General features: G+C 47.2%; 1 protein-coding gene across 1 annotated transcript in view; it reads right to left on the bottom strand.

The window, feature by feature from the left end:
- The window catches only part of SCTR (secretin receptor), a 74,712-nt gene that overhangs the window by 44,055 nt on the left and 16,797 nt on the right, over positions 1-13,860 (bottom strand). Inside the window, exon 2 of the mRNA XM_045804094.2 lies at positions 13,040-13,160. Coding sequence (XP_045660050.1) covers positions 13,040-13,160 — 121 coding nt within the window. The remainder of the gene's footprint in view (positions 1-13,039; positions 13,161-13,860) is intronic.

Here is a 13,860-nt window from a genome sequence, read left to right as displayed (position 1 = left end):
GCAGAGGACAGCACGGCATCCTGAGTATTGGACCCAAATCTGGCTTGTGCGTGCTCTTTACCACATGGGCCTCAGTGTCCTTATCTACAAAATGGGCATAGTAACATCCCCCAGGATTTTGATGAGGATTACATAAATGATTTGTGTGTGCAGGAGAATATTTTCTGATCTGTTAATCTCCATTCTTCTCCCCTCTCCCTGCCTTTTTTTGTGTCTTTCCTCCTCAGCCTACTGGTTCATGTTCTCAGAGGTGGGAAGAAAAACTTAGAATCTTCCTGGCTTGGTTTCCAGAGGCTGTGTGGGGGGCAGGGGGCGGGGGGCGGGGACAGGGACAAGAATTCTGGTGTCAACAAAATGCTTGGGAGAAAACAGAAAAGAAGCAAGACTTCCCTCAGACTGGAGAGACAAGGAAGTAAAGTAATGAGCAGGATGTACAAGGTTCCAGAAAGAGGCATGAGCCATCCCTGGACAGTGGGGTAACCAGGGGAGATAATGGCTGCAGGGACCTGTCTAGAGGAGCAGGACCACAGACAGCCTCACAGAGCCCATGCCTCCCCGCGAAGCTCAGAAGCTCATGGGCTCCCCCAGCTACCACAGTGCCATGTGAGTCTCTGACGGCCTGGGCAAGTGGTGGGGAAGGTCCAGAAAATACCAAGACTTAGGTTCCTCCACCCCAGGAGAGAGGAGTCAGAGCGAAAGGTACAGAAAACTGAGAAAGTTCTGTTTTTGCCTACTGGGATTGATGGGCAAAGATCGGTCTCCTTTACACTCGTGAAGCCCCTGGCACTGGGCCAGGCCCCGAGTAAAGGCTCAGTGACATCTGCTCCTCTGTCCTGCAGTCCTGCTGTCCTGCGCCACCCCCTATCCCCATAGAGACATGGCCCCAGAGGCAGGTCTGGCGATGGAGCGGGGGCTGGAATACAGGTGAAGGCGATCGGAGAGGGCAGGACAGGGTCTGGGGCATCTCTGCATCCCCACCCAGCCTGGGGCCTGGCACACAGCCAGCCCTCTGCCAACTGTGTCTGCCCTGCGTCCACCCACGGAGAAGCATCCATCTTCCAGTCCTTGATTTATTTATAAATGAGCTCAGATGGCCTGACGATAACCTGGGAGTATTTCCGGAGCCACGTGTCAAGCTGCAGGCCCAAGCCAGGCCTCCAGGGCCGGACGGGGTTGGGCAGTGGGTCCTCCCCCCAAGCCCCTTGCAGACCCCCCACTGCTCACTGTGCCGGCTAGCAGAGGTCTCCAGGGAACCAAGTCCCCCTCGCCTTGCCCTTCTGGTCCTCCCCTAGCTTCCGCTTCTGTCAGTGTTGACCCTCTCCTCCTAGCTAGCTAGAGCTCCCACATCCGTCTCCCAGCTGCCTCCTGCCCCCGCATGCCGCCATTCACCTGTCTCCTCCCCGAGACCCCTCAGGAGTTCAGGGGCTCCCACAGCTGTCTGCTCCCTGGTTTCACCCTGTCTCCCTTTGCCTTTCTCAGCTACCATCCCTCAGCCCCATCCCTCGGCCATCCAAGGGGCAAGCTGGTGAGGTTTCCTGGGCTTTGCTAATGAGCTGATCTACGGCATTTAGGTCAAGAAAGGCATTCCCCTCCTGGTGACGGCTGGACCACACACAGAAGTGGTCAGGATGGGGTCAAGGGAACTGAAGTCCCAGGCGGCAAAGACATTTCAAAGCACAGCACGGGGGGGGGGGGGAGGCAGCTAAACAGTCTGGGGGGCGGGGTTCTCTTTAAACCACAAAGCACAAGCCGTTCCACGGGATAAACTGTGTTGGGAGTAGTGAGCTCCCCACCACTAGAAGTATTCAAGTGGAGAGGGGCACGGAATTAGCAGGCTGGGAAATACTTCACACGTTGCATGGAGGCTGTGGAAGTTAGGAGGAAGGACCCTTCGAGCCTGAGCCTGAAGGCTGCTTTTCCTGAGTGTGCTGAGCCCTTCCCCTCCCAGGCCCTGGGCAAACTGTACCCTTCACCCACAGAATCCCCCTCACCCACCCCAATGGCTCTTCCTCACCTGGCCTAAAGCTCCTCATTTCATGCCATCTCTCACTTTAATTAAAGATTAATTGGCATCAACAGTCTGTCTTTTGTTTTCTGATTTCTTTTTTTTTTTTTCAGGTTTTATTTGTCAGAGAGAGAGACAGAGAGAGCACAAGCAGGGGGTGTGGCAGGCAGAGGGAGAAGCAGACTCCCCATTGAGCAGGGAGCCTCAGGTGGGGCTCGATTCCAGGCCCCTGGGATCATGACCTGAGCCAAAGGCAGACGCATAGCCGACTGACTGAGTCACCCAGGAGTCCCCCCCCTTTTTTTTTTAATTTCCAATTTTTAAATCCCTTCTTGGGAGAGTGCGGATATCAGTCGTTCACAGCTCAGTCGGGGTTGCAAACTACAAAATCCTCAGGATTTAGAGTCAAAAGATGTGGGCTGAGAGTCCTGTTTCAGCTCTGGGTGATCCTGAGCCTTTCGGAGCCTCTCTTTTCCTTATCTGTGAACTGGGGTTAATAATGGTACTTACTATACAGGTTAAAAACAAAACAAAACAAAAAGTCTGAAATGGTATACAAACATACGTTACTTGTTCCTGAAAAACGAGCCAAGATCCTTGCACCCAGGAAAGAAGAGGGGAGGTGAGCTGGGGGCGGGGCAGGGTGGGCGTGTCAGGCGCTGGGGGCGGAGCCCGAGGGGAATCCAGAAAAGGAGCTGGAACGTTTGCTAGAAAAAATTGCGTGGAAAGCCAGCACGTCTGAAATACTGGTGCAGGCTACAACGCGAATGAACTTCGAAAACACGCTTAGCGGAAGAAGGCAGATACAGAAGGTCACCTCCAGTAGGATTCTGTGTAGAAATCCAGGGTCAGCAAACCCATAGAGACAGAAAGCAGATTCGTGGTCAGGGGAGGGGGGCAGTGAGGAGGGATTACTTACTGGGTATGGGGTTTTCTTTTGGGACAATGAAAATGCTTTGGAACTGGAGGGGTGCTGGCTGCACAGTGTTGTGAATGTCCTGAAAGCCATTGAATTGTTCACTCCTCAATGGTTAAGTGACTACGTGAATCTCACCTCATTCACCCCGTCCCTCTTCACCCCCACCCCCCCAGCAAAAGAAGTCAGCCTGTCCCCTCCTGCCCATGTTCTTCAGGACCGGGCAGCCAGCTAGTAGAGACAAGAAAAGAAGGGGCATGGCATGTCCCCACTTTGAAGGTAAGAATACTAAGGCCCAGAGAGGATTAGTGTCTTGCTCAAGGTCACACAGCCCATAAGAGACGGAGGAACGCCCGTGCCTTTGTGATTTCCGAGCCCACACCTTTCCTGCCACCACACCAACTCTCTGGAACATTCTTCCCTATGGAGAGCCAAAACCCTTCCACCAGGCAGCTCTGAGGGGGTATCAGCTTCTGTAAACAGAGCAATAAATAGCCTGGTAGATCAGTCCACACAGCTATTAGGGTGACCCTGAAACGTTCCCACAAAATGCTGGGAAGGCCTTGGCCACCTAACCCGGAATAGCTGAAGAGTTAATTTTTTATTTGTGATAAGTGTGCTGGGCTCGGTGACAGCTCCGTGAGTGGCATTTCCTGTGACTGGTGGCGATCAAACATTAACCTCCTCCCCCGGGAGGACTGGGCAGCTTAACCATTAACCCCGTGCCCCCAACCGAGAGTCCCGCCAGCCCCTCCTGCTTCAGGCACCAGGACAGATCCTCGTGGGCCCGTGCGCCCGGGTGGCTGGGGGACCGGGGCCATCTGGAGAGCAGGGCCCGGGCCGGCATGCAGGCAGCCTAGCCCTAGCCCTCCGCCGGCCTGGTTCTGGTGTGGACAGCCACGCCAAAGGCTCACACCCTTTGCTGTTTCTCCTCTCCCTCCATCTCTGAGGGAGTCTCCCCCCACCCCCCGCCCCTCGGCCACACATTCATTCCAAACTCTGAGATGGGTGTTCTGCTCTGCATTCTCGACCTCTCAGCAGAGAAAGCCTACAGACTTTTCCAGCACTCCAGGTGCTCCGATATCCTCTGCCTTGAGGGCTTTTAAACTAGGCTTTCAAAGCAACAGATTTCCCTTTCCCAAAAGAACATTGCAGAAGGCCAACATGCCAAACAGATCCAAGAGGCCGAGTCCTGTGTGGTGATGGGAGGGAGAGGGGTGGGGGCAGGAGCCTGGCCACCTTCTCACTCACCTGCCCGCGCCTTGCCAAATGTTCTTAAATACTGCAAATCCAGCACAGTCCTTTTCCCACCTGAGGAGAGTGAGGTCCAGAAGACGGGGTGTGCTCAGGGCCTTCCCCACATCTCCCCTAGGGAGTTAGAGGCAGAACCAGGGCAGGAGTCCATCGTGAACTTTCTCAGACCTGGATGCACAATGAGGACCACGTGGGAGCCTTAAGGAAAAAGGATGACCAGACCTGCTTCAGATCAGTCAACCCAGAACCTGGGTGTGGACATGTTCACGACCACCCCTAGCTCTGTGAATGGGAGGCCGGCATCCACAGGGTGCCTGGCTAGTGGTTCACAGATAGACGAGCCTCCCAGGGCAGGGCTGAGAGTGCAGGTGGACAGAGGGCCCAAGCAGAGCCTACCCATCGATGGCAGAGGCCAACTAAACCAGAGCTGCGGGCATTCAGGAAATTGTCCCCGGAAGAGCCAAAAAGGCAGAGTCATTGGCAGAGTGAGGAAGATGGAAGGGTGTTGTAGCAGAGGGATCAGCATGCACAAAGCCTGGAGGCACAGAGAAACCGACATCATCATGAAACTGTAAGCAATTTGGTTGAGCCAAAGGGAAATGGTTGGGATGAAGGCATGGATAAGGGCCAAGTCAGGTGCTGGAACTCACCCTGGAATCACTGAAGAGCAATGGGACATTTCAAACACATCCGATGCTCATTCTTAAAATAAGCGTCCCTTACTTCTCAGTAGGAGCTGAGGTTCACTGTATCTCTGCCAGAGGCTTGGCATTCTAGGCCTTCTCTGTCAGGGCTGAATGAAAGGCCCATGCCTTGTCACTGGAATTTTAGGCATTCATGTGGGAGACATGCAGGCGGAGGCCAGTGCCAACTCTGCAGCGCCCGGGGCTGGCCTTGTCGGTACCTCGTCTTCCGCTGTTCCAGACACAGTACGTAGGGTAGCAGGAGGGCTCAGGAAATCAGGAGGCTCAGGCTCAGTGGCGCCCCCCAGTGAGCACCGCAAGACCGTAGTCTGCCTCCTTACCAGCAGCTTTCACAGCCAGCAGAGAGCAAGGTCATCCTGTCCCCATCCCTCATGCAGAGGATGGGCGAATCGGTTAAAGCACGTTGCAACATCCAGACTGCTTGGCCCCCGCTGCCCACCACTCCCCGATTTTCCTCCTGCCTCTGGCTGCTCCTGACGATGTACGCGGGGGATCTCGAGGCCGGCTTCCCCCGCCTCACCTTGTGTGGCCTCAGCCCCTTTGTCACCTGTACAGAGGGGTTCCCCAGCCCTGACCCCTCCTCGGTAGTCTAAGCTCTGCATGGCTGACACTCACCTCCTGATCTTTGTCTCTCCTCCCCCAGAATACCTTCGGCCCCATCTTCCTATTGCTCAGGTGGGACACTTGGGGGTCATCCTGGACACGCCCTCTCTAGGCCTGGCTTCCGTGTGTCCGCTCCTCTCCACCTCTACCCCCTCTCAGGAGCAGATCTTGCTCGTATCGCCTTGGTCTTTACCTTTTCTGCACACACCAACCTCATTTTCAAATTGCTAGCCCCCCAATCCTGTTGTCTGAAGGCTTTCTCCAGCCACTGGAGCCCACTTTCCCCCCAAGTACAGCACGCTGGGAGTGCAGGGGAATCAATGCTCCCTCCCTAGAAGCAGCCCAGGTTTTGACTGATGGGGAATTGGTGGGTAAATATCCCAGCTCGTCTGCCCCTCCGAGGCATGTGTCCTGGGCTGGCCCCTAATGCCACCAGCCGGCCCCAGAATGCACGGCCAGTTAGCACCATTCGACAGCGTTCAGATTCCTTGCCCTGTTGGGAAGGCACTACACCCCTTTCTTACCCTGTTCTCCCCTGTCCCTCAGTATCCAGTGGGGTGGCAAACGCTGCCAACTTGACCCCCTTGGGAAAAGATGGAAAACGTCTTCAGTTGAGCAGTGGTCACTAAGTATCTGTTAAGGTTCTAGCTGTCCTGAATGCAAAAAATAGAGAACGAAATGAAAAGAATGCCTTTGCTCACAGTGATAATGCCATGTTCAGGGGCCTCCTTCCCTTCTCTGTCTCAGCTCCCCACACTCCTACTGGTGGTTCCTGGGATAGCTGCCAAAGTAGCTACTTGCATTTGAATCCTCTTCCCAGCACCTGCTTCGGGGAGACCTGCTAGTCCAGATAACCATTATCCATTGCCAGGACCACTAGCTCTTCAGGGGGTGTCTCAGAGTGTCCTCCTGCCTTTCTCCAAACCACCTTCCATGCTGCAGCAAAGGTGATCTTTGCATAATGCAGAGATCTCATCGGTCCCCTCTCAAGACTCTCCAGGCTTTCCACTGCTCATAAGCTCAGGATGAAAATCCTCTACGTGGCCAATGTGCTCGTGTATGCCGTGGCCCTGCTGCCTCTCAAGCTCATTTTGTAACAAGCTCGCTCTCATCCCTACGCTGTGTTCTGGCCCTTGGCCTTCTTCCCACCACAGGTGTGCTCCGCCATTCCCCCAGCCCAGTGCTCTTTCTCCTTTATTTTGCATAAGAAAGATGACTCATCCTTAGGTCTGGGCTCAAACATGGCTTCCCAGAGTCGCAGACCAGGTCGGGGTCCCTCGCTGATACTTACACAGAGCCGCACACCACACTCAACTCATCTCCTTCCCATTTTACAATAATTTGTGATTATTTGATCAACGTCTCCCTTATCAGCCAGTCATAACGGTTGTAGCAGAGACTGTCTATCTTGCTCATTGACAGAGCGTGATTTTGTTCAAGGTGGCCACACGCACAGTTTAAAAATCTCAATCTCCAGCCTCAGTTGCAGCCAGAGGTGGTCATGCAGTCCAGTTCTGGCTGGGGGAAGTATGAGCAGAAGTCACCTGGAGAGCTTTAGGACTTCTCAGTACATCTCACCCTTTCTTCTGGTGACTCTCTTCTTCCTGCCAGAAACAGGTACTCTCCCTTCCTGCCTGGAGGTGTGGCAGCCTTTTTATGACCATGAGGCAAACAGCACACACTAAGCCAAAAGACAGATGGAATCTGGGATCTGGTGACACCCTGGAACTTTGCACCCATTCTGGACTTTCTGTAATGTGCAAAAAAAGCCAACTCCTATTTGATGAAGCTAGCCTACCAAGCTTCTGTTACATGTGGAAAAATACATCCCTTGGTGATTAGAGAGGAGTCTGTGGTCCTTTTTTTTCACCATTGTATCCTTTGTCCTCATCATTCCCACCTCATAACAGTAAGTGCTATATTTGTGAATGAACGCTTGTAATTTCACACCAACTCCATAAAAAACATTTGGAAATTAAGACCCAGAAACATTAAGTAACTTGTTCAAGGTTACACCTGTCTGATTTATTTACTTATTTTTATTTTTTTAGAGAGAGAGAGTGAGCAGGGGGAGGGGCAGAGGGAATGGGAGAGAATCTTAAGCAGGCCCCAGGATGAGCAAGAGGTGTGGGGCTTGATGCAGGGCTTGATCTCACAACCCTGAGATCATTACCTGAGCTAAAATCAAGAGTCAGATGCTTAACTGACTGAGCCACCCAGGTGCCCCCGGTCTGTCTAATTTAAAAGTCTGGGCCTCTCTCCTCCACTCCCCTCCTCTTCCTCTTTCTTTTTTAAAAAGTGAGGTAAAAGTCACATAACAGAGACAGAGGCTGCCTCCTCTTTTAGCTCACGGCACATTCTACAGCCACTGCCACTGGTATTCAGGCACCATGTGAAGTGGGAAAGGCAGAGAGAGGAGGAGGCTGAGGCGGAAGAAGTGAGAGGAGGGAAAAAGCACTGTGCAGCCACAGAGCCGCTGGGGCAGCAGCTGAGATCCAGGGATGTCTGTGCTGCGTGGTGCTAGAGCAGGGGAAGGAGTCCCAGACCAAGCTATGCTGTGCGGTGAGAAACTAAATAACCAACAGATCAAGAATTTCAAAAACAAAGGCCTTGACTTGGAGGGAAGGCTATTGCAAAAGGATATATGTGGCCTATACACCAGCAAATGGCATAACCTAGATGAAATGGATAAGATCCTAGGAACGCACAATGTACTGAGACAATCATGAATAGATAGAAAATCTGAGCAGACCTCTAACTAGTAAAGAGACTGAGTCAATAATAAAAAGTTTCCATTTCCCCACAAAGAAAAGCCCAGATGGCTTTGCTGATGAATTCTGCCAAGCATTTAGAGAAGAATTAACATGGGTCCTCCTCAAACACTTGCAAAAAAAGGAAAAAGGGGGACATCTTCAAAATCATCCTATGAGACCCTTATTATCTTGCTACCAAAGCCAAAGACATTACAAGGTAACTACAGACCAATATCCCTGATGAACATTAATGCAAAAATCTTAAACAAAATACCAAGAAACTGAATTGAACAGCATAATCCATTAAAAGGACTATATACCATGACCAAGTGGAATCTATCCCTGTAAGGCAAGGATGGCTCAACATATGAAAATCAGTCAATGTAATATACTACATTCACAGAATAGAGAACAAAAACCACATGATCATCTCAATTGATGCAGAAAAAGCATGGACAACGTTCAGCCCCTTTTCATGATAAAAACACTTAACAAATTAGGACTAGAAGGAAACTAGCTCAACATAACAAAAGCAATATGTGAAAAGCCCACAGTGAATATCTCACTCATTGTTGAAAGACAGAAAGCTTTTCTTGTAGGATCTAGAACAAGACAAGGATGCCTCTTATCACCATGTGTATTCAGAGTAGTAGGGAAGTCCTAGCCTTAGCAATTAGGCAAGAAAAAGAAATAAAAGGCATCCAAATTGGAAAGGAGGAAGTAAAATGATCTCTGTTCACAGATAACATAATCTTGTACGTAGAAAATCCTTAATATTCCACAAAAAAACCTGTTGAACTAATAAATGGACTCAGCAAAGTTGCAGGATAGATACGAAGTCAACACACAAAAATCAGTTGTATTCCTATACACTAATGAGGAGCAACCTGAAAAGGAAATTAAGAAATGAATCAATTTACAATAGTATAAAAAAATAAAGCATTTAGGAATAGACCCAACCAATGATGTTAAAGACTTTTATGCTGAAAATGACAGAATGTTGCTAAAAGAAATTAAAGGCACAAATAAATGGAAAGACATCTTGTGTTCACGGATCAGATAACTTAATATTGTTAAGATGCCGATACAACCCAAAGTAATCTATAGATTCAATGCAATCCCTATCAAAATCCCAAAGGCATTATTTGCAGAAATAAAAAAATCCCTCCTAAAATTCATTTGGCATCTCAAGGGACCTGGAAACAGCCAAATCAATCTTAAAAGGACAAAGTTGGAAGTCTCATACTTTCTGATTTCAAAACTGACTACAAAACTACAGTAATCAAAACAGTGTGGCACTGGCAGAAAGACATATAGACCAATGGAATAGAATAGAGAACCCAGAAATAAACCCTCACATATGTGGTCAACTGATTTTTGACAAGGGTGTCAAAACCATTCAATGGAAAAAAGGTTTTCAACCTATGGTATTGAAAAAACAGGATATCCACATGTGAAAGAATGAAAATGGACACCATATACAAAAACTAACTCAAAATGGACCAAGGACCTAAATGTAAGAGCTAAAACTATAAAATTCTGAGGATAAAACATACGGGAAGAGCTCTGTGAGATTCAATTTAGCAATGATTGATTGGATATGACATCAAAAGCACAGACAACAAAAGTAAAAAATAGATGCATTGAACTATATCAAACTTAAAAGCTCTGTTCAACAAAGGAAACAATCAACAGAGTGAAAAGGCAACCTAAACAACGGGAGAGATTATTTACAAATCATAGAGGTGAAAAGGGGTTAAGACCCAGAATATATAGAGAACTACTACAACTTAACAGCAAAATTCCAAACAACCCTATTTTAAAATGGGCAAAGGACTTGAATAGAAACTTCTCCAAAGAAGACCTGCAAATGACCAACAAGCACATGAAAAGATGCTCAACATCACTCATTGTCAGGGAAACGCAGATCAAAACCACAATGGATATCACTTCACACCCATTAGGATGGCTACTATTAAAAAAACCAACAAAGTACCAAGTGCTGGTGAAGATGTGGAGAAACTGGAATTCATGTACACTGCTGGTGAGAATGTGAAATAGGACAGCCACTACGGAAAAAAACAGTATGCCAGACCCTGAGAAAATAAAAAATAGAATTACCTTATAACCCCGCAATTTCACTTGTAGGTATATAGCCAAAAGAATTGGAAGCAGAGACTTGAAGAGAAGACATTTGCACACCCATGTTCATAGCAGCATTATTCCCAATAGATAAAAGGTGGAAACAACTCAAGTGTTCTTTTGTGAGTGAATGGATAAACAAAATGTGGGAGTTCTGCTCTATGCTACAACTCTGATGGATCTTGGACATTATGCTAAGTGAGATAAGCCAATCACAAAAAGACAAACACTGTATGATTTCACTTATACGTTGTATGTAGAATAGTCAAATTCATAGGAAGTAGCATGGTGGTTGCCAGGGGATAGGGGAAGGGAGAAAAAGGGACTTGTTGGCTTTTTGTTTGTTCGTTTTTTAGTTGGTTGCATGCTGAGCTTGAACTCATGACCCTGAGATCAAGACCTGAGCTGAGATCAAGATTGGGATGCTTAACCTACTGACCCACCCAGGTGCCCCAAGGGAGTTGTTGTTTTAACGAATACAGAGTTTCAGTTTTTCAAGATGAAAAGAGTTTTGGAGACTGGATACCCAACTAGGTGAATGTCCTTAACCCTACTGCACTATACATTGAGAATGGTTAAGATGGTAAATCTTACGTTATGTGATTTTTACTAAAATTTAAAAGTTTTTAAATTTAAAAATGATTAAGATAGCACATTTTATGTTATACATAATTTACCAGAATTAAAAAGAAAAATAAACACTGACAACATCAAATGCTGGCAAGGATGTGGAGCACCAAGAACTCTCATTCATTGCTTGTGGAATGCACGATTGTGTGGCCACTTTGGAAGACGGTTTGTTAGTTTCTCACAAAACTTATGAACATGCTCTTACCATATGATCCAGCAATCAAGCTCTTTGGTATTTTATCCAAATGAATTGAAAACATCTGTCCACACATAGCAGCTTTGTTTATAATTATCAAAATGTGGAAGCAACCAAGATGTCCTTCAGTAAGTGAATGGGTAAACTGTGGTTCATCCAGACAATGGAACGTTATTCTTCTCTAAGAAGAAATGTGCTATCAAGCCATAAAAAAAAAAAAAAAGGAGAAAGCCCTAAATGCATATTACTAAGTGAAGGAAGCCAATCTGAAAAGGGTACGTATTGTATGAGTCCACCTACATGAGGTTCTAGAAAAGGCAAAACTATGGAGACAGTAAAAAGATCAGTGGTTCAAGGGTTAGGGGAGAGAAAGGGATGAATAGGGAGAGCACAGAAAGCACTCTGTATGATACTTTAATGGTGAACATGTGTCATTACACATTTGTCAAAACCCACAGAACGTACACCAAGAGTGAACCCTAATGTAAACCATGGATTTTGGGTGGTAACGTTGTATCAATGCAGGTTCATCAATTATAACAAGTTATAGGATGTTCATGGAGGAGGAGGTTGTGTTTGGGTAGAGAGCAGAGAGTACATGGGAATTCTGAACTTTCTGCTCCATTTTGCAGTAAATTGCTTAAAAAAAGTCTATTTAAAAATTCATATAACATACCTATAAATTCATATAGCATACAATTAACCGTTATCCATTCTAAAGTGTGCGATTCAGTGGAATTTGGTACAATCACAGTATCTTTCAACCATCACCTCTATCTGGATCTAAGATATTTTCACCGCCACCCAAAGGGAACCGCTAAGAATTACTCCCCATTCTCCCTCCCCTTGGCCCCTGGCAGCTCTCAATCTAATTTCTGTCTGTATGGATTTGCCTGATCTGGACATTTCATATACATGGGATCATACAATACACGGCCTTTTGTAACTGGCTTTCTTCACTTAACATGTTTTTAAGATTCGTCCATATTGTAGCATATATCAGTACTTCGTTTTTTTTTAAGAATGAATAATATTCCATTGTGTGTACAGACCACATTTCCTTATCCATACATCAGTCGATGGACACTTGGGCTATTTCTTCCTCTTGGCTATTAAGACTAGTGGCATTATGAATATGTGCGTACAAGTCTTTGAATACCTGTAACGGATTCTTTTCTTAATGCTACACGCCTCCTTATCCTTAGATGCGGGGAAGTTAAAAAGCAAACTAGAAATAAAATTAACATTTAAATATCAAATTAATGATATTTTTAAATGATTAATAATAATGTTTAAATGAATAATATCTAAGAATCACCAGTATTTAACATAATTTATCTCATTTATCATTATAAACCCGAAGTAGACATTATCACCTCCATTGTGTAGATCAAGAAACTGAGTCTCAGCAGTCTTAAAAAGTCTTAAATAACTTGTCCATGGTTACTCGTGAGTGCGAGCCAACGTTGGACCTCAGGTTCTTCTGACCCCTCGCTGTCTCTCTGACTACCTCACTCATCAAACTGGCAGAGGAGGTGAGAGAATGGATAGGAGGTACACTGCCTTGACTAGTAATTCTCACCAAACTCTTACCTTGGTGAAGTCATTATGCAGAAGTTGGTGGTATAAAAACACAGACTGTATCCACAAGCCCAGAGAAACAGTGAAAGATGATGATCTGGCTTTTTGGGTGTATGTCAATGGCTCCTTGGGATCATTGCAGACCCTCCACCACCCAGGTGATTATCTGAATGAATACAGCTAGTCCAGCCTCCCTTATGCCAGTGGGACTGGACATTATCTACGTCCAAGTGTGGACCTATGTGGGCCACATACCTGGGGCTGGCTGCTCAGTGCCCAGGTCTTCTGGCTTCTCTTTGGAGAGTTCTTGTAGGCACTGGTCCCGTTCCTCCCGCAGCACCCGCAGCACATCGCACAGTCCGGGGAGGGCGCCCACCTGCAAGTCCAAAACCCAGAATGCTCATCACAGCCCCTAACTCCAGTGTACCACAAAAAAGAATTTCTATGAGCAAGAGTGGGGCCAGACAGTGGGGATTCAAAATGAGGAAGGCAAAATCCGCACCAGCAAGGAGCTCCTCACAGCGAGGTGGAGGCAGCCACACCTGGGAGAGAATTCAGACCAGGGCTGGACAGCAAGGACGCTCAAACAAAATGTAGTTTGTCCGCTGCAAATCTTGCTCTTAAGTTTACCAAGACTTCCGAGACCAGTGAGTTACTTGCTTTCTGAGCACCTTACTATTATTAGTCTGTAGGACTTCATTTATTCTAACAGTGTTTATTTCTCAGGTTTGGCAAGCTTGGTTTTGATCTGAAGGTCTTTGAAAGCTACGCTTAACCATCTCCCAGTTCCCCAGAAGAGAGTCTATGTCCACCCCAGGCAAACGGTGGCTGAGGGAGGAGTTGGACAAGAAGGATTAGCACACAGTCCTGGCTTCCTAGCTCTTCCTAGAGTAGATTTCCAGACCATGGCTCGCTTCTTTTATTTGTGTCTGACACTTGATAAATATGTGAGTGATTGGGTGAATGAATGAATGAATGAATGAGTGAATGAACAACTGAAAGATCAATGAATTGGACTCCTACTTTACTTCCTATAGATTGTGGAATTTTAATATTAGGATCTTTTCACATCGATT

This window comes from Ursus americanus, chromosome 1 (assembly GCF_024610735.1).
Source record: "Ursus americanus isolate L20-20 chromosome 1, mUrsAme1.1.p, whole genome shotgun sequence".
In the NCBI taxonomy this organism is placed as follows: domain Eukaryota; kingdom Metazoa; phylum Chordata; class Mammalia; order Carnivora; family Ursidae; genus Ursus; species Ursus americanus.
This window is presented reverse-complemented; position numbering and strand designations above follow the sequence as displayed.